This window comes from Solanum lycopersicum, chromosome 9, assembly GCF_036512215.1.
Source record: "Solanum lycopersicum chromosome 9, SLM_r2.1".
NCBI lineage: Eukaryota > Viridiplantae > Streptophyta > Magnoliopsida > Solanales > Solanaceae > Solanum > Solanum lycopersicum.
In genome coordinates this window covers 69,037,396-69,058,285 of record NC_090808.1, presented here as the reverse complement: position 1 = coordinate 69,058,285, position 20,890 = coordinate 69,037,396, and the positions used below count along the sequence as shown (strand labels likewise).

At 32.2% G+C, this 20,890-nt stretch overlaps 3 protein-coding genes across 4 annotated transcripts; 2 read left to right on the top strand and 1 right to left on the bottom strand.

The window, feature by feature from the left end:
- Positions 1–861: 861 nt before the first annotated feature.
- Positions 862–7,054, bottom strand: LOC101252226 (uncharacterized). Its single transcript, XM_004247851.5, has 5 exons — positions 6,774–7,054; positions 5,915–6,121; positions 5,612–5,821; positions 1,845–3,743; positions 862–1,686 (listed from the first exon to the last, which is right to left on the bottom strand). Exons 1-5 carry the CDS (start codon positions 6,808–6,810, stop codon positions 1,043–1,045), a joined length of 2,997 nt encoding a protein of 998 aa, XP_004247899.1. The 5' UTR covers positions 6,811–7,054; the 3' UTR covers positions 862–1,042.
- Positions 7,055–12,254: 5,200 nt separating this feature from the next.
- Positions 12,255–15,058, top strand: LOC101250252 (putative F-box protein At3g52320). Of its 2 annotated transcripts, none has more exons than XM_026032807.2 (2): positions 12,255–12,353; positions 13,680–15,058. In XM_026032807.2, exons 1-2 carry the CDS (start codon positions 12,321–12,323, stop codon positions 14,874–14,876), a joined length of 1,230 nt encoding a protein of 409 aa, XP_025888592.1. In that variant the 5' UTR covers positions 12,255–12,320; the 3' UTR covers positions 14,877–15,058. The 2 variants fall into 2 exon arrangements, with proteins under 2 accessions (XP_025888592.1, XP_019071139.2); XM_019215594.3 differs by having other exon boundaries at positions 12,258–12,353; positions 13,683–15,058.
- An 899-nt stretch (positions 15,059–15,957) lies between these two features.
- LOC101251926 (protein TIC 22-like, chloroplastic) lies at positions 15,958–19,854 on the top strand. Its single transcript, XM_004247850.5, has 7 exons — positions 15,958–16,484; positions 16,919–16,993; positions 17,702–17,758; positions 19,014–19,073; positions 19,164–19,241; positions 19,322–19,357; positions 19,529–19,854. The coding sequence occupies exons 1-7, from the start codon at positions 16,080–16,082 to the stop codon at positions 19,607–19,609; spliced, it is 792 nt and encodes a 263-aa protein (XP_004247898.1). The 5' UTR covers positions 15,958–16,079; the 3' UTR covers positions 19,610–19,854.
- Positions 19,855–20,890: the final 1,036 nt, after the last annotated feature.

The window sequence follows — 20,890 nt, the reverse complement described above, 5'->3', positions numbered from 1 at the left end:
CTTCATCGTACCGCTTTTCAAACAACTTATAAACTTCATTTTTAAATAAAATTAAAAAAAATATGAGCAAGTATATAAAAAGCTTGAGACTAATTAGTTCTAAATTTGCCCCGACCTATCACTCAAATCAACAAATATCTTTATATAAACTGATATCTAACTATCTATATAAATATACGTAAGTCATGAAAGCTATATGACATCAATTTTTTATAGTATTTGCACATCAATTTTTTTCACTTAATTATGGTTAATTACTATACATTTTTCCCTTTATAAAAATTAGTCAATCGTGGTAGAAGATATAGTTTGATATAAACACCTTATATGAATAAATATTTATAATTGATCTAAGTTTTTATGTTAAAAAATTCATCGTGTAAATTATACATCTGGACAACCTCTTCTGCCAACTCCAAATGAAATCAACTCAAAATTTTAACCCTTGAAATAATCGATATCATTATTTAAAAATCTCATACCCTTGTAGTGTAGATTTTTGTATTGATTCTCTTGACATTAGAAGTGGAGAAAGGTGGATATAATCTAAAATGTCTCTTTTGTCACTGCTTTGATAAGGCATGTTTTGATTACACTACCTTCCCCAAACTTCATTTTTAAGATTACAAGGTGTAGACAAATGGAAATTAAACTACTTAAACAAACGTTTTGATCAAGTGGGCTTAAATTTGGAAAGTAATTGCCTCTATGCAAATTCATGAGTACCTATGCTACTGAGAAACAGTAAACAGCCCAAGGAATTATGTTCAAGGTGCGCGAAAGCTGACTAGACGCCCTCGGAATAATGCTATGAACATCATATGAAGAAAACATTAAATTGCATGCAGCACAGATAGGAGATAGTCAAATAGGCCATATTTTTCCCAAAGCAATCACCTAGGCATCCAACAAATATACATGTAGAAACAAGAATACTCCCTCTGCAGTTGAAACATTTTGTCTAATAAAGGAGTTCAAAAACGCACAGACTAATATAGAGACGAATATATATATATTGTGTCAAATTCACGCAACAAAAGAACTACGCGTCTTGATGTACTGAAGAGCAGCAAACAAACGGTACCCAATATGGTTTCGTCTTCCTCTTTTCCTTCTTGATGTCAACAGGATACCTCGCGGGAGAATTCCATTCTTTCTCTGCCTCTTTACTGACAGCAGTTGGTGCCTCTGAGCTCAGAATCGAGTTGACTGTCGTTGTCTTAGTACTGGCAGTTTCATCTTTCTTGTTGGCTGATGGCGGAACTTGTTTTACGTTTGGAGATCTGGCTTCACCAAGTAGACTTTTCAAGGGAGTGTGTTGCTGCTTCCCTGTACTCCAGTTTGTCACTTTTGCAATTATCTCCTCATTCTTCTTTCTCCCTTGAGATTCATTCACCACATTGGTAATAGAAGGGAACCACCCTGCTTTAAGAGATTCTGTTTTCGGCTGTTGAGCGTTCAGCTGTGTTTCAATCTCAGAAGCAGTGGCTTTCTTGTTAGCACTACTTTCACCAGATTCAACCAATGTCATGAAAGACGGAGGCTCATAAACATCCGACTTGTCAGCATGGCACTCCTCAGATTCAGAAGTTGGTTTCTGCAAGTCATGCTCCGACTTCTCGAGTCTTTGAGTATCAGTTGTTTCGGCATCAGGAATGGCTGTCGACTCGGACTGGGTAGAAAGAACTGTTTTATCACAAACAGCAGAACATATTAGAATGAGATTCAACAACAAAACTGATTTTGAACCTTTCGACAACGACAAAAGGCAAACTAAATTGACCTCCAATAAATTCTTTTCATCATTTGATATATCTATACAGAGGAAACAAAAGTGATTATACCTGATATAGAACCCCAGTTGGCATCCAAGCTATCAGCTCTGCTACTCGATGAAATTGGTGTATCCATTGCAGAAACAGTTTCGTTCTGTTTTATGAGCTTGTCATCACCCTCATTCTGTAAGGCTGATGAAAGGACACCAGTGGCACTTTTAAGGACATCTCCTGCAGGAGAGTTATCGACAACACGATTTCTCAAATCAGTATTGACAACATGATTGTTCAAATCAGTATCAACAACACAATTGTTCAAATCAGTATCAACAACACGACTGTTCAAATCAGTGGGCTCTTTCACGTCACAATCACTGATTACTTTGGAATCCAATCCAGTTGCACCTGCAGACTCCACTGCTTTGGCATCATTGCTAATTGACACTTCTTCAGAGGCTTCATGAAAAATTTCTTCCCTGCTTTCATGCACAGTTGTGCCTGTAACTATAGCACGGTCATTATGTCCTCCAACTGGGCAGATAGTTTTATCACCTTCAGAAACTCCTGCCAATTTTTCCTCAGTCCTTTCTTTCTCAGTTTCACCCCCAGCTACAATTGGGCATTCGATTCCGACCTTTTCATGTTCACCATGGTCACTTCCTCCAAGAGTGACCGTAGTTTGAATAGCTTCAGATAAACAAGAAATGGCTACAGGGGTTGTTTCATTGTTTGCAAGAAGCTCATTTTCTGGATGTCCACCCTTGTTCTCCTCTTCCATGGTTAAACTTGTTTCTTTGGTTCTTTCAACTACAGGATCATCAACTTCTGTTGATTGCTTGGCATCTGAAAGAGAATTCTTTGAAGTGTCTTCAGGTTCTTGAAGACCATTGGAGTTCAGAATGCTCGACACTCCACACTCGAAGGCATTCGGATTGGATGATAATTCGCTTGAATCTGTTATAGCCTCTGCGGAGACTGCCACCTTTTCTTCACTAACCTGATCCCCTGAAGCATCCAAAGCTACTGAGGATATGCTTCCATCAGACCTGCCAGTGCCCACAAAAGATTGAGTCACCTCTGATGCAGCAAAAACGTCATCTTTGACAGAGAAAATTTCTTCAGAAGAGCCTAGATCCAATGGAAAACTAGATTTGTATTTATTGGAGTCTTTAAAATCTTTAAGCAGTTCAGGGTTGTCTAATGCAGGTAAATCTTTCGCCAGAGACATCACATGCACATCTTCCATCCCTTCACCAGCTTTGAATGAGTCAGAAAGCTCCATTTGACAACCACAATCTATTTCATTAGGCGAAACAGCTTCCAATTCCAATGTAGGTGCATTAGGTGAAAGTTCAGTGGAGATTCTCTGTTCGTCCTGCTCTGCCTTATCATGTCGCTCATGATCCTTATCTACATTCACACCATCTAAAGATTTAACTTCAGCTTCGGGAAAGGCCAATTTCAACTCCGTAGAATCAGGAACTCTCTCATTATGCTGTAGTTCCGCTTTGTTGGGAACATTTTCTGTGGCTTGATCCTCTGCCTCAAGTAACTTGGACTCCACAACTGAAAATTTCCCCTCTGCCTCCTGTGGCTTTGACTCATAACTTTCATTATTTGACGTCTTTTCAGATACCACTGATTGAGACACTTCAACAGAAGCCTCAACAGCATCAGCTAAAACTTCATTGGCATTGATATCTTCTATCGCCTTCAAATCATTTGGCTGATCGGAAGACATCTGCATTTGTTTGGCTTCAATTGATTCAGCTGCATTCATCTCCTGCATAGACGCATCCCCTGGGATCTCGGATTTAACAGCACTAGCGTCCACTTGCAAGTCAACTGATCTGTCAAGCTTTGAACCCAAAGATTTATCTGCCACTGGCTGATTGGTTGCACTTTCAGGTGACTCTGGATCATTTACTTCGGCAGTGAGATGGTTGTCATTTAAAGAAACTGAGATACCTACAACGAGACAGAGCACCTCAAATTCATAAAATCCATATTAATGTAATTATTGAATGAAATGCAGTCTTCTAATTGTGAAGGCAGATTGCTACGTAAGTAGCAGAATGAAACAATTAAGGAACAAACGACCAAAATGATTTAAACTAATATATGTAGGTTACGGTAGCATAATGATCACAAATTGACAAGGAACATTAAGTTGCAGAAAATTATCTTAAAATCAAACTAATAAATAAATATAAAGGTGCTTTTGACACAAAGAAGAAGCTCCTCTATTTTCCATAGATTATCGCATTTTATAACATTCGTCGGAAAGGAAACTCAAGGATGTTATGCAGTTCAATGCTACCGAGCTCATTGCCCACCCAAAGGGAAATAAGACACATTGGATAAAAGAAAAGAAAAGAACAGAACAATTCGAATAACTTCATTTTTAGCATCTTCCCAATCTTGATCATCGTTTTCGTTTTACCATTCTTCCCATTCTGGATCATCATTTCTTCCAATTTCAACCATGTAGTCACTTATCAAGGAAAAATCATCTCATACTCCCTATATTGCTTAAAACCACATTTTATTACTGTCACATATAATTTTGGGTAATACGACTGTCCAAGGGGAAAGTCTTCCTAGAGAGGACCACAGAAGCAGGCCCACATGGAGCTATGACAATCCACAACAAATTTAAGCTGACAATTGTGGGAGACACCTAAATAGACTTGACACAAAAGTCTTCAATGACACAGCATCTAGGTTCAGCATTAATAGCGGATTTGGGAAATATCATAAAGGGAGTTCACTGGTTTTAATGCGAAGCATTTTAATGACTGTCCATAATAAGCACTGTAAGTTGAGGGAATCATTGATTGTCATAGAGCTTCAAGACAGAAAAAAATAAGGTTTTGAAAATCCAGTATAAATTATTTCAAACAATGGAAATAAGCAAAGATGTCCATAAAATAGTCAAGTTAATCATGGAAATGAATATCCAATATAAGAGAACTTCATCCGTCCATCTCATGTAGAATTCATAATAAGAATTCCTAATCGCAAACCTTATTGGTTCACCAATTACCATAGTCGCAGGGAACATCAATTTCCGACATGCGGAAAAGGAAAATTAGAAGCAGAGACAAGATCCTTTTTTCGATAAAGAGAAACTGAGACAAGCTTCTAACATTGGGAAAGAATAAAATGACATCATTTTGAACTTTGACTAGTTGCATTATCAATATTCTACTCTTTGCATCAAAGGACCTAATATGATGCTCAATCTCTCTAAAATTGTTGCCACATCCGTGTCGGATACTCCAAAAATGCACTACTTTGGGAGTATTTGACACATACCTGTTGATATTTTTGAAGAGTCCAAGCAACATTGGGACCTATCACCTATCAATTAATTCTGAAACTAAGAACCCTTCGGTCAATGATTTAAATGGCTTCTATGAAGAGACAAATACTCCCCCCATGCCCTAATTCCGGGGGAGCTTTCCCATAACCTTAGAGGGTTTCTCGAGCATGAGGTGCCATACATGTTTTATCATCTATGAAGAATATTTCCAAAGCCTCACAAGTTCCATGCACTACTTGTCTCAATTTCACCTGATTCCCCAAGTAAGATACCCAAAAGAAGGACGAAAAAGACAAGATAGCAATAACCAACTTCCCCAAAACACGATTTATTTTTTCCCCTTTCTGTGAAAAGTAAGTGCACGACAACAACTAATACGACAGAAATTGGGAAATGGCTGCACTCCCCAACAACCAATACTTTGCTAAGTATAGTTACATACAGCACATTTGAGAAGCCATTTGATGTTTGACATAAATAAACATGAGTGATCATTTGCCTTAATGCTTACCTCCAATTGCATCACCCTTCAATAATTCATCATCATCTTTTTTCACGTTCATGTTCAAACTTTTGACACTCTCCAGACGCTCTTCCATGCCAGGGCTGATCCCACTATCAGAAAACTCCATGAAAGCATCAGAGAAAGTTTCATCCTCTGATCGATATGATTTGTCACCACTACTACCATTTTTAACACTTATCTTTTTACCAATAGGACCTAAAACCAAAACCATGATTGCATAAAAACACAAAATTTCACCAGAAAAGAGAAACTAAACTATGTTCATGCAAAAGGCTCGAAATTTCTCACTTGGAGTTTGCTGATCTCCATCTGAGTGATGCTCGTCATCAGAAACAGCTGAATGGGTAGAATTGCCTGCTTCGGATTCACTAAACTTATATCCTTCAATTTTTCCACATACCTTCTTGTGTGCCCTTCTGTGTCTAGCACTAGGATGTGGGTTTGGGAAAGGCCAACTACATTTATGACATAAATGTGTACCATGATTCTCATGCCCTGTATTCAAGAAATCTCATCTCAGAACTCCCATTACCAACAATAACAAAAACATACCCCGCAAATCTCACAAGTGGGCGGAGGAGAATAAAGTGTACAAAGACCTTACCCCTACCTCGTATACGAGATAGAGAGGCTATTTCCGATAGACAACTCCTTACAACCAACCGAACAAATTATACATGAAAACTCAAATATCCACAGAGCAATACCAAGAATTAATGCTTATAATAATCCCAGAAGAGGATGAACTACACATTCATACACATGTCTGCTTATATATGTAAACATACTCTTTAAGATCACATAAAAACCCCAATTCACAACTCCCAATACACAAAAACAAAACACAAATTAAACATTTCACACATTCAACACACACTTCTTGAAAAAATCAAGTAAAATCCCCCATTTCGCAACTCCCTAATACACAAAAAAAACTTATTTCAAACACAAGTCAAGACACAATTGACCAATACACACAAAAATGCAAGCACAAAACTCCACAAAGTAACCCAAAGTTAAGAGAAATGTAGATATCCCTCAACAAAACCCCTGAATACCCAAATCAAGAAACAGTACACCCATAAACAGAAACTAACAAATTAACTAAAAAGAAACAAACTTTCAGAAACCCATTAGAGAAATAAACCTGATGGGGTTGTCATTTTGTGATCTTGGCTCTCCATAAGCAAGTAAATCAGCAACAGAAGAAAGAAGTAAAGAAATGTGCACTGAAGAAAAGAAAGGTTTGTGACTTTGGTGTCAAAGTTGAAAAAGTATTCTAGAGGTCTAGTAGTATAGTAGGGAAAAAGATAGAGACAGAGATGTAGGGGTAGGGGCCTGTTGGGGGTGGGGGGTTTGTGGGGGGTGGGGTATGAAACAGAGATGATGATGATGATGGTGATAAAAATGGTTATATTGCACCATGTGCGTATGTTATGGAGTAAAACAGTTTTTTTATGACTTAAATACCCTTCCTTGACTAGAACTAGAATCCTATGTTTTTTGGGTGATTGAATGAGTAAAAATTGTGCGCTTAGAGTGGTTGTACATTGATGACTTAAATACCCTTTATTGATCTAATGATGTGTTAATTGAGTTTGCGTTGTATGCTGATAACAATATATTTTGTGTAATCTCACGAGTAGATACGAGAAGGGTGGATGTACTATGTACAGTATCTTATTTCGTAACTTGATTGGTTTTTAGAGATTTATAAATAGAATTCTTTAAAATATGAGATTTCTATAATCTTTAAAAAAACGGGTTTCTAGTTATAAAGATAATTTAATGATAAAAAAGTATATGCATATAACTTAAACTCAAGTTAAAATATTGGTTACTAATAATATTATAGTAATGTGAAAGTGAAACTCTTATATAAGTATAGATCAAGTTCTCGATGTTAAAATATTAGAGTAATTATATATTATTTATTATTATTGTTATAAAAATAAACACTTGTGAGTCATAATCTTGTGATGTCGATGACATTTCTATATGTGTGAGTAAAGAGCATGGCTATATGGATTATTTTCTAACTTAACAAGGAATAAAAGTTATAGATTTTTTATGTTGTTTTGGTAATTAGAAATAATTACATATGTATTATGTGTCCCGTGAATTGGTAAGTAAATTATAAATAATTTTATAAGGAAAAATATTTTTAGTTAAAAAATTTGGCCAGAATTTGACTAGAATAGTATTTTAACTATTTTTTCTATTTTTTTTCAAAATTTTTACCTTTTAAAATAAAAAATATATATATTTTTTAAATTTCTAGTCAAAGACCAAATTTATTTATTTTTTGTCTATTTAGCATTACTCTATTATATAATTAAATAGACAGGTTAGATCATGTCAACTTTGTTGAATTAATGGTTGTCCAAAATTCAGTGTTATTACTAAAATTCAAGTCAAACATTTGAAAATGAAGAAGAAAATAAGTCTTGTGAGAAAAGTAATAAGCAATTCATCCCCTTAAACCTAATTAAAAAGAAAACGAAGACGTAAGTCAGTGGCGTAGAATATATATATATATATATATATATATATATATATATATATATATATATATATATATATATATATATATATATAAGATGATTAAATAATATATTTTGGATACTCTTGACATAATAAGATGTTATTTCTGAACATATTTTATACAAAATTTGACTCCATCACTTACATAAGTAACCAAGAAATTTAAAATATTAAATATTTTCACTTTTGATGTAACTTCATAAAAGAAACAATTAAAAAGAAGATCACTTATAAATAAAACAATTAAAAAGATATAGAATAACGTAAGTAACCAAGAAAAAAAAAGCATAGAACATAAGCATATCTTTAGTTTAGCATTAGTTTTCGAATTTTGAACGTGAATAAATAGATATTTAAATTATTATAAAATTAAAAAATAATTACATGTATAAGATATATGCAAATAATTGACTTTTAGATAATAGCTCCAATAGAAATTTTTTAAAAATTTATAGTTGAATTGTACAACCAATAACACCTTTATAGCCAATCATATTCTCTAAATCCATATTTATATTTCATCAAAAGATTCCTTTACATTGTATTAATATCTTAATTACGATTTTATATTAGATTCAAATAGAATTATTTATTGTCAAAGTTCCTTTTTTCATCTATTTTATAATCGTTTAAGATTTATAATATTTGTACATGTGAAAAGGGGTGTTACATGCACTTTAATTTCTTGATGTCATTTGATTTTGATTATATTAAAATTGAGCAAGATATTCATTTAATAAAAATATGTATATGAGATGTGTACATGTGCATGAACCAAATATTAATTACATGAAAGTGAAAAAAAATCTCAATAGTCTGATTCTAGAAAGAAGTTTAAAGTATTCAATGTAAAATTAATTATTCGAATATAAAAGAACAAAACATGAATTTATTATTCAATTTTGATATTATTAATTAAGTTTTGAATTCAAATTTTGAAAATAAAATCGTCTGTGATAAACAAAAAAATGGTGTATCTTTATTATAATTTTTATAGTCAAACCTCAAAACGATACTAAATCTATATTTTTATTATTTAAATAAAGTACATGCCATAGAAGCATATATAAGGAATTACTTTCATTTTCTTTTTTATTATTGGTGTTCATTTATTTATTTATTTATCTGGTTGAGTCTCCATTTTGGGAACACAAAAATAAACTAGTGGACAAATAACAAGATTCGTCGTGTCCCTGTTTGGACAATTATATGAATGCATTTTAATTTGTCAACAGAATGTGGTGTCACATGTCTGTTATAATTTACATTGGTTTAAGTATTTAAAGGTGGAAGCGTTATATACGACTTAATATAAGTTCACATAGATCGTTATATATATTTATTTTTAAAATTAATAAAATCAAAACATATAATATGTATCATTAGTTTGAGTTACAACGAATACTTTCTCAATACATTGGGAATTGTGAAGAACGTCGAGCAAAGATTGATCATAATACATATTATCAATTTGAATCACGATAAATATGATATTAAATTTCAAACATTTTCCTAGTGTAATGGTAGGACAAATTTAGTCCATAAAGAAAATGTATATATATGTCATCTATGATAGAGGGAAGTGAGTACTATCACTAAAAGTAATAAAAAGGTACATCGATAAATTTTTAAATTGACAAGCTTTTAAAGAACGAATGTATTTATATGATATCTTTAGAAAAAATTATATTTAATGAAGAAAAAAAGTGAAAAATCTAATAACGTATACTATATATATTATACATACATGATATAATACAAGTCTATTTATATATATTCTAGAAGAAATTGCTATAAAAGTCACCGACGGTGTGTTTTATATTGGCTAATTTATTCATTTTTTTGTCTTGAAGCATCTAGTCAACTATTGTTGATAGAATCTAAGAGACAGATATATATATATATATATTCATACTCTACTTAATTGTTAATTATTTAACTTGATTAAAATAATATACTTAATACTTTATAAGATCCACAAGTTTTTATTTGAAAAAAGAATGTGACAACCAATTTAAAAAAAGGTGCTTTTATGAATTTATATTATATTTGTTGATTAATCTTATGCATATGACTTCATGCATGTTTAAAGCATCTTATTATTTTTTATTTATAACATAAATGGAGACAAATTAATAATATGCTTCCAAGAAAATTCATGCTTTTGTCTATGTTATTTATTATATACTCTCTCTGTACCATTTTAATGGTATGTTTCACTTTTTTTAACAAAAAAAAAATCAAGTTGACTAATTTTTGTTGCTAACAAATCAAATTTTATTACTAAATCTAGATATTTAAAATTTATATATATATATATTTTTACAAGTCCCTCAGTATGTTATTTAGACATTTTTGTTTATGTGGAAAAAAAAAAGTAATAATATGAATTCAAGGAAAAAGAAAGGAACTTTTTAAAATTTTCAATAATGAATAATATGTGCAGGATGTGATTTTTAAGTTCACAATTGACGAAAGACAAAATATATATATATCTTGAAATTTTTAAACTCATTCTAACTAAAATCAGGAACAAACGTTTATTAATTTCTAAATATTTTATTTTAAGACTATAAATGTATTTATGTCTTTTTTTAAAATGTATGCTAGATGGCCCTAATATATATAACTATTAACATCAAATTTCCCTCGTAGTTCACTAATTTTTTTTTCTTTTAGTACTTACTTTTATCTATTGTATTCAAGTTAAAGGTCTTTTAAAAATAGTTTTTTTTTACTTTTGCGGATAAGTAAAATTTACATACAATCTTTCCTTCTCAAATTTCACTTGTAGAATCTCACGAGCATGTAGTTGAAAGTAAAAACAATTACTTCCCTCACCAAATAAGAGAAAAATCAAAGTCATAAAAGATCTGAAAAATACTTTAACTTTGATCGAAATTGTTGTTACGATACCAAATTATATGGAGGACCTTTTACCCCAGAAATTTTTAATAGTGTATTTTAAAGGTATTTATGTGCTCATGTAGACACATTACTATTTGTAATTATGCAATATTTTTATGTCCACGTAATTACATATATACCTTTAAAATACACTATTAAATAGAGCATAGGTAAAAGGTCTTTTCCAAAGTTAGTAATATAGTAATTTCAATTGTAAATAAGAAAATACAAAATTTTACTCATAAAACGATTTACGCGATAGCGTTTTATGTCTTATACTCTTTGCTCTTCTATTTAGTTATGTGAGAAGGGTTTTTTTTCAAATTTTAAATGACATGACTTTTTTAAAAGATAAAATATTTATTTTTTATATATAAAGATATAAATGAAATAAATAAATATATTTTTAAAAATAATGGACAAAAAAAATAAGCAAGAGGGGTAATATAATAATTTCAACAAATTATAACAAGACACAAAATTTTACTCATAAATCGTGTTCCATGATAGCGTTTTATGCCTTATATTCTCTGCTCTTGTATTTAGTTATGTGAGAAGGGGGTTTTCAAGTTTTGAACGAGATGACGTTTTTTAAAAGATAAAATATTTATTTTTTTCTTGATATATAAAAGATATAACTAAAATAAATAAATATATTTTAAAAATAATAGACAAATAAAATTAGAGTGAAGGGGTAATATAGTAATTTCAACAATAATTAAGAATACACTAAATTTTACACATAAATCACATCCGTTAGATGTGTTTTATGCTTTATATTCTCAGCTCATCTATTTAGGCGTTTGAAAAGCATTTTTTTAAAAAAGTTTTCAATGACATGACATTTTTTATAAAATATTTATCTTTTCTTGATATTATAAAAGTACTATATAAAATAAATAATCTCTTTAAAATAATGGACAAATAAAATTAATCGAAAGGAATAATATTATCATTTCAACGAAAATTAAAAGACACAAAATTTTACTCATAAAATGTGTATCGTTTTATGTCTTATATTCTCTACTCTCCTATTTTAACATCTAAGAAGCATTTTTTTAAGTTTTAAACCATAGGATTATTAAAAGATAAAATATTCATTTTTTTAAAAAAAAAAATATGTAGGTTTAATACCTTGTTAAATAGGGTTAGAATTCTTTAAGAAAAAAGCAAAGAAAACCCTCATATCATAATACTTTTTCGTCCTCTTTTCTCTCATTCAGTCCCTCAATTCATAGCAAAAATGGTGAAAGTTACTCGACGCAAACAAAATAAGGTACCACTTTTCCATTTTATTTGATGGTTTTTTTATTTTTTTTTTTACAGAAAAGTTTATGGCTTTGCAAATCTTATGCTGGAAAATTTAATGCTTTCATCAATTTTAATTTATTAGTTAGACTAGATGGGATTTAGTCTTTTAATTTATGAACACTAGTTATGTTGTTATTTTCTAGTACAACTTGTTTGGTTTTGAACTTGTCCCTAGAATTCACAAAATAAAGTATATTTAAATCTTGTGATCTTAACACTTTGTTTGGATCATTGTTACCCATTGTTTCATAATATATTGTATTGTATTCTATTGTACTGTTTTGTATGGTAGATATAATGTTTGGCGAGATTGTATTGTTTGTTGTTGTTTAGTAACATTTTAATTGTTTGATTTAATTGTATCGTACTACTATATTATAATTCATAAATTTACTTAAATATCCTTAATTATTCTAGGGTAGGAGATTTGACTAGATTTAAATAATTAAGGTAAAGGGTAAAATATTATGTAAAGATATAATTGAAAAAGGAAATTAAGTAACAATGGAAATACACCAAATTGGTTGTTCAATAGCGGTTTCCATTGTTACGTAACAACGAAATTTAACAATACAATATATTTTAAGTAACAACTAAAACAAACATTGTAGGTATAGTAACAATACAATACAATGGATAACAATGATCCAAACATAGTATAAATTATGGATACGTATAAGATGCGCTTTTTGTTAGAATTAAAAAATTAGCTAAGTCGACCCCGTGGCACTTAGTGCAGGGTTACCTCTCTCGTGTGATTTGCAATAGGAGGAACAACTATCAACTAGTTTTCACTAAGTTCTTCCATTTAGTAATGGAAGTGATCCGTTATCACTTTCTAAGGGTATGGTAAAGAGGCTTGAGAAGTTGAACTAGGTACAACTGCGCATTTTCCTTGTCGTAAAACAAATTAAAGAACAAAACAACGAGTATGAAAAAAATAAAGAGACATTCTTGGATTGTAAATTGACTAAAAAGGAAAAAATAAACCAAAACAAATTGATCTTTTTTCTTTATGCTTTTCAAATTTCTATAAAATATTTATAGTGAGTAGTCAGTATTGGTGTATTGAGATTTGATTGACGGATTATTTTCTGATAGACAAAGTTACGTGAAGCAGAGTTATTAAAGGCGTGCTCAAGTCTTTAGACAACAAAGTTATGAGTCCATGCTTTAGTTGGCACTCTTTTGTGTTTTTTTGCTTTTAACTATACTTCTCATGCCATGTTGCATCCCAACATAGAATTAAAAGTGATTTTAAGATATATTGATTCGCGACATCCATTTGCAGCAGCCTAACAAGAAGAAGGAAATATCAATACGAAGGAGGAAGAAATGCAGCAGAATCGTCATAAAGGACGAGAATGATAATAGAAGTGATGAATTTGATAAGCTACCTATTGATGTGTTAACTTGTATTTTTCTAAAATGCGGGTTGAAAACACTGTCCATCTCAAGGTGCGTATCCAAGTCATGGAATGATTGTATCATTAGTCCCCTGTTTGTATTTTCTCATCGAAAACAAGAGGGAAATGCCCCTGAATTTCTCTTTGTTGAAACAACACGTTATTTGCCACGGTCATGTAAGTCGAAACTACAGTTTGTTTCACTTGACATGGAAGGAAGAAATGAGGATTTGTACACAATCCTCGACTATCCTGATACACAAATCCATTGTAACGGCTGGACTGTTAGCGCTGGTTTGGTTTGCCTTTCAACAGCTTGTCGTATTTATCTCTGTAATCCGGCCATCCATCAACTACGGGAATTGCCCAACTCTTCACCTTCTGCTACCCCCGGATATGAACATTTTGGTTTTGGATATCTTCCCTCGAAAAAGGAATACAAGGTGTTGCATTTTTTCTATTTGGGTCCCCCGCGTGGTCTTGCTTTAGAGATTGACGTTGCCCGGATAAGATGTGAAGTTTTCACCCTAAGCTGTAGTGGCGGCATTTCTAATGGTAGATGGAAAGAAATCGCGGAGCAACCTCCATATCATCCTATTTTTCGCGGGGTGTTAGTTAATGAATGTTTGTATTGGTTGGGAAAGGATAAAATAGTGTACGTTGGCCAACCTCGAATTATGTCATTTGACTTTGAAAACGAAAAGTTCATATCTCTAGGTTTCCCATCAGCTTCTATGAACTGTCAGGGCTTGAATTTGATGGATTTGAAAGGGAGCCTTTGTGTGGCAGACCGTGTTAACTTTCGCAAGAGTTCGATTCTAGACTTGTGGATACTGAAAGATAAGGTACGTTGCATTTGGGCGAAGGAGTATAGTATCGATTTTGGGGTGAGGTTCGATCCCATGACATTAGATTGTTTTCACAGCACATGGAATGAAGAAATAGTATTCCGTCAAGAAGTGGGGGCGATGATGATCATCTTCTTCTATGACATAAAAAGAAAAACCTTCAGACAAGTCCAAAGACACAGGGCAGCACCAATTTCTATATACTGGAAAACTTGCTTCTCTTTAGATTCTTAAGTTGCTTTCTAAGTAGAATTTATTATTTTTTTCTTTTGATTCATGTCAACATTATTTCTCTTTAGATTCTTAAGTTGCTTTCTAACTAGATTTTTCTTTTGATTCATCTCAACATTATTTCAATTACATTACATTATTACTCTGCTATTATTTGAAATAAGAGATTTTCATTAAGGCCCAAAGTTATGAGTGCAGAGAATGCAATGGTTATTCAATATATCAATTTTGCGTCATACATTTGAAAGTTATGAATGCAAAGAATGCAATGGTGATTCACTATACCAATTTTGCGTCATACGTTTGAAAGTTATGAGTGCAGAGAATGCAATGGTGATTCACTAAATCAATTTTGCGTCATACATTTGAAAGTTATGAGTACAGAGAATGCAATGCTGATTCACTATATCAATTTTGCGTCATACATTTGAAAGTTATGAATGCAAAGAATGCAATGGTGATTCACTATACCAATTTTGCGTCATACATTTGAAAGTTATGAATGCAAAGAATGCAATGGTGATTCATTAAATTAATTTTGCGTCATACATTTGAAAGTTATGAGTGCAGAGAATGCAATGGTGATTCACTAAATCAATTTTGCGTCATACATTTGAAAGTTATGAGTGCAGAGAATGCAATGGTTATTCAATATATACATTTTTCATTCTGTCGCATCTCGGTTTTAAATAGATCACTTAACGTGTCAATATAATGCGTAAATCATCTTAATTTTGAATAAATACATAGCATAAAATGATATATTCGAAAACAGGAGAGATTAGATTTTCTAATTTTTTGAAATTATGATATTCTTTTTAGAGAATATGATAAAATAAGTTGTGTATTTAAATTTTTTTTCTTTCATTTGTTCATACTTTATTACCTAACATAATTACGTTGATATGTGTATATAACAAACTGAGATATGGAGAAATTAATTTGAATATAATACACTTTTAAACTTGTTATTTAATCAACTAGTAATATAAAAACGTGTTTTTTGACTTAGTCTAGCTAATATATATGCCTTTTTAACTTTGAATATGCTAATATATATTATCACGTATGATTTAAATTGTCACATAAATTATATATGACACGTTCATTCTAAATTTGTATTCTTTTGTTACTCCTCAAATTGTTTAGCCGCTTTTAAAACCTCAAAAACCCTTTTACCCATTTCCTCAGTAATTGCTCCCAAACATGAATTTCTTCAAATGGAAACAATCATCATCTTCTCCAGCAACACCACCACACCTACAGCTCCAACAATCCTTCAAGAATCTGCAGACCCAATTCACCAATTTCCTTCAAACCACTATTCCCCAACTCAACACCCCTCAAAATTCACCTCTATGGGCTAAAATTGGTGTAAAAAAACAATCTTTATCTACTGAAACAATCGAAGAGCGTTTGGGTGGAGTACCTGTGTATGCCCTTAGCAATGCCTCTCAAGAATTTGTGTTGGTTTCGGGTGTTAGTACTGGGAAAAGTTTGGGGTTGTTTTGTTTTAGTGAAGCTGATGCTGAAGCACTTCGTCAGCAGATGGAATCAATGGACCCCTCTATGCGAAACGGCTCTCGGGTTGTTCCTGTTGCTCTCAATAAGGTTAGATTCAGTTTGCTGTTGTTGTGTATTGGGATGTGATTATTGTGTTATGCTTTACTGACAGCTTATTGGGATAAGGGAAGGGGTTACAAGAAGGGGAATCGAACTGTGAAAATTCGTTTAGTTAATCAATTGAGCTATTAAGATAGTTTATATACAATGTTTGCTTTGATTTTTGTTTAAATTTTTATAGGATAATTCTTCTAAAGCATAGAAGAAACACCTAGTGTTTTTCTTGCCTATGCTCAGACTTGAACTTGAGACCTCTCAGTTCTCGTTTCACTTCATTGACCACGCTACAACATTTTTAGTCAAAAACGAGTAGGACGATGACTGAGCTAGTAACTGTTTTTTTAATTGTCCAAGGCTGATAGTGGGATTCTTGATTGCAGAAAAAAATCATTAATCTGTCTAATTGATGGTCAATGATGCAGGTTTTCCAGCTCAAAGTGGATGGAGTTGCTTTCAGGTTGATACCAGAGGCATCTCAAGTAAAGAATGCAATAAAGGTGCATATCTAGCCATACTATATTTTGTGAATTTGTTGTAGACTAAGCGTGTTATTAAATCTATAAGAAAGTTGATGAGTACTCTTGCCGTCATAGTGGTGTCTCGAGTATTTGATACTGGTTTGCTACTCTACCTTAGAGAAGTGTTGTTGTTACGTCAATCAGTTTCTTCTGTTCTTAATAAAAAAAAGGGTATTTGCTTTGGGGCTCTCCGTTACTATCATGGCTTCGGGGTTCATAATTATTGCAAAGTAAACCAAAGTTTTCGACTATCTAAGTTCTGAAATGTACTTTATGTACAATAAGTATTAGAAACTTGTCTGATGGACTTTTTGCTTGACACTAAATCCAAAAGTTTGTGGCACTAATTAAAATGTTCTCCTTCTTCGGGATAAATTTGTAATAGACAGACATTGCTTTTGGATTTAAGTGGATGAAAAGGTAGTTGTTGCTCAGTAAGCTTCTTTATACCTAACAAAGATTAGGTATATACCAGTTGTGGACTAAAACATAGTATCATGACATATAATCTGTCCGTCAAATGGTAGGAGACCTCATTTTTTAAGTGATATTGCTGTGAGGATAATGCCAAAAATGGTTTTGTGCATAGAAATTTTAATCAGCATGTTTAAAATATCATTTTGTGCACCATTAGTTTTAACTTCTATGATTTAAAGCTGATCGTATTCTACTGCCTTTTTTAACTAGGAAAGGGAAAGGACTGGAACGACTGATGAGAGCTTTTATGGTGTTCCAGTTTTTCAGGTATGTTCTCAGCTATAATTGATATGTATAGATTCACTGAAATGCTCATCTGCCTTAACAATTGTACTTACTTCTATGTCCTCCTGTGTGAGGGGAAGTATCTGATTTGCTTGCTTCATCTGCTTTAAATGAAATATGATCTGAACTAGGATGACTACGTCAGTTGCAGTGTTGTCAAAGGCACGCTTAAGGCCAAAATCGAGGTGCAAAATGCATCGAGTGTTTCACCTTGCTTAGCAGGTGCTTCAGTGTCGCCATCAAGTCTCTTAAGGCATACTTTTCCTTACCATAGAGCGTAATCCTGAAAAGGTTTAACCATTTATATTTCACTTTATCACAACCCTTTTTCTTCAATTTTACTTTGCACTTGAAGCCCAACTGATCTTAGATGCTTTTTTGCGCTTTTTGCCTTTGATGACATTGGTCTATTGATGAGGAAGAGGACTCCATAGACACAATACTTGACGATCAATTGATACACTTAGCAGATCTGCAGCTGGATTGCCTTCACTTTTACTTGTAGCCAAAAGAATTGATAGATTAATCAGGGAAACATCCGGTGCCTTCGAGCCTGGACAAGGCCCAATCTGTTTTAAATCTGTGTTGTATAAATTCCCAAGGTGATTTACGTGAAAAGAAGAATTAATCCACCCAAATGCTGTCCAGGCATTTCAAACAACTTAGCATTGCTCTTTTTCACCTTCTTGGATGATGCTATCCTTAGATTTTACACCATGTTTTTTAACATTTTAACAGTTTGCTTAAATCTAATCAGTTAAAAAATATGGTGTCAAATATTAGTTGAAAAGTTGTTTCTGTGTTGGATTAATTTGGAACCATGCCAAAATGTACTAAGAAGTATGTCCTATTGCTCGTTGAAGTTGGAATGAAGACTATGGAAGATCATGTATTCAATCCTAGCAAAGGCAAAAAAGTTTAGGTGATTTCTTCCCATTTATCTATGTTTTGGCGGGTAGAGTAATCCGATACTTGTACTGGTAGGATCAAGTGGACTTGTCGAGGTGCATGCAACTTGCTGCAGACACCACCTTTAAAAAAAAAGAAAAGAAATAAGTTGCATGCCAACATATTGAATATCACATTCAGATAACTTGACAACAGATTTTGCATAGTTAGATTCAAAGATTAAATGAATTGTGGGCTGACAATTTCATGCCACATAAAGTTCCTTTGTACTTTTCGACCTCATAAACTGAAAATGACAACTATACATCTGATTGATATTTATTTACAGTCGAGGAGCTTAATTCTAAGAAGCCAAAACAAGAGATATCGGCCTGTTTTCTTCAGGAAGGTAAGCTAATTGTCTTGAGTTAGTATCCACTATCCACTAGTGTGATACAATGCTATATCTCCCTTCTTGAAATTTCGTCAACTTATGCAGGAGGACCTAGAGAGTTCACTAGTAAGAGCTTCTCAGCAGCAAGGGCGATTGAATCCCGCTTTGAAAGGAGATATTCAGGTACATCTGTTGTTTTTTACTGTTTATTTATTGTTCGTGTCTTAGCTTCATCACCGAGAATTTTCATCTGATTTGACAAGGTTGGCGTTCTGGAGGATATAATACAAGGTATGAAGGTAAGAATCCTCAACCAAGTTCTATCATCCTCTTTACACATTGTTAACCTCTTATATATGTATAATAATTCTATATCTTTAAACAACCAAGAAATCCTCGACGGCCTGCTAGCTCACGATTCAAAACTCTGTAGTCTGTGCTGTTGACAAAGTATGAACATATTTTTGCAGGATTCTTCGACATCACAGTGGGACGATGTTGTATTTGTTCCTCCGGGTTTCGATGTTTCAGCAGATCCCTCTCAGAAGTAACAAATATGTACACCATAAGGCCAGATGTTAGTTGAAACTTATCATCATCACTTTTGATATCTTAATTCCTATGTGTATTTTGTAGACTTTGACTAATGTTAGTAATGAAACTGGAGCTAGTAGTGTTTGATAATTGTAGACAAATAATTATGTATGCAATAGGCTTCTTAAAGCTAGATTGGCCTACAAAACTTATTTCTTGAATGTCCTTGCGTGAAATACAAAGACGAACCTCTAAATGCTTACTATTGTATCGTGACGAACCTCTTGACTTTACCTGCAATATGAATTCTACTGAATAGAATAAAGTGTTTTTTCTCACATTCTTTCATATGGATTTGTTATTTCTACCAAATACATAAAATGACGATTGAACATTCCATAAATAGGTTACTATTGTATGGTGATAACCTTATATTTTTTTCTTTTGATTTTGTTTGTCTTTTAGAATATATAATAATTTTTTCTTTTTATCATTTATTCTATCTATTTATAATGACTATATTATATACTCTATAGTAAGACATTATATCCCATTATGGCTTGCCAATGCTCTACAGCTGCCATTAAGAATTTTAATATGAAAGTAAATTTTGGGTTAATTAATTTTTCTAAAAAAATAAATAATACTAAATGTAGTGGGCCATGGTTTGACGGCGCTGGGCTTGATTCGTTTGATTTTATGGGCCGCACTTACCCACTTAATATACTTTTATGGCCCACTTTTCTTTTAATTGAATTTCTTATAGCCTCGTTTTTAATTTATTGTACTTTTTTTGTCCTTTTATTATCTCTAAAACAAATTTTTTAAAGTTCTTTAGTGAAATATAACCTATAATATTTTTGAATTAAAAAAAAATCATTTTTTTCATAATGATATCTCTCTCTTTTTGGTTACTTTCATATTTTATTAAATGGTTAAATTTGTCTAACTTTAGTAAGGGATGTATTCTCTACGAGGAAAATGTGTTTTTATTAAAAAAAAAAAACCATCTTTTAAGTTCTATATATAAATACAAACGACTCGCTTAAAAACTATTTGAAGAAAATTTACAAATATAATTTATTTGGGCTTTGAAATATCCTGAAATAATATTTAGTTTTCTTATTTTCTTTGTTCTAGAAATAAAAATCTTTCAAAAATTTATCCATTTGTGATAAAATTAATTTATAAACCAAGGTATTATGACCCATGCTTGACTACATTTTTATTTTATTTTTGCGTATGTGTTAATAAAGGAAGGTTCACGAAATGTAACAAGTAATAATAATTGGAACAAA

Bases quoted from the DNA above. Each gene is read 5' to 3' on its own strand.
- LOC101251926 (XM_004247850.5), top strand. From the start codon at position 16,080: ATGAATTTCTTCAAATGGAAACAATCATCATCTTCTCCAGCAACACCA. The intron at 16,485-16,918 runs GTTAGATTCAGT...TCAATGATGCAG, and splicing joins TTCCTGTTGCTCTCAATAAG to GTTTTCCAGCTCAAAGTGGA. The intron at 19,074-19,163 runs GTAAGCTAATTG...CAACTTATGCAG, and splicing joins GGCCTGTTTTCTTCAGGAAG to GAGGACCTAGAGAGTTCACT.
- LOC101250252 (XM_026032807.2), top strand. From the start codon at position 12,321: ATGGTGAAAGTTACTCGACGCAAACAAAATAAG. The intron at 12,354-13,679 runs GTACCACTTTTC...ATCCATTTGCAG, and splicing joins CTCGACGCAAACAAAATAAG to CAGCCTAACAAGAAGAAGGA.
- LOC101252226 (XM_004247851.5), bottom strand. From the start codon at position 6,810: ATGGAGAGCCAAGATCACAAAATGACAACCCCATCAG. The intron at 5,822-5,914 runs GTGAGAAATTTC...TTTTGGTTTTAG, and splicing joins TGGAGATCAGCAAACTCCAA to GTCCTATTGGTAAAAAGATA. The intron at 3,744-5,611 runs GTAAGCATTAAG...GTCTCGTTGTAG, and splicing joins GAAGGGTGATGCAATTGGAG to GTATCTCAGTTTCTTTAAAT.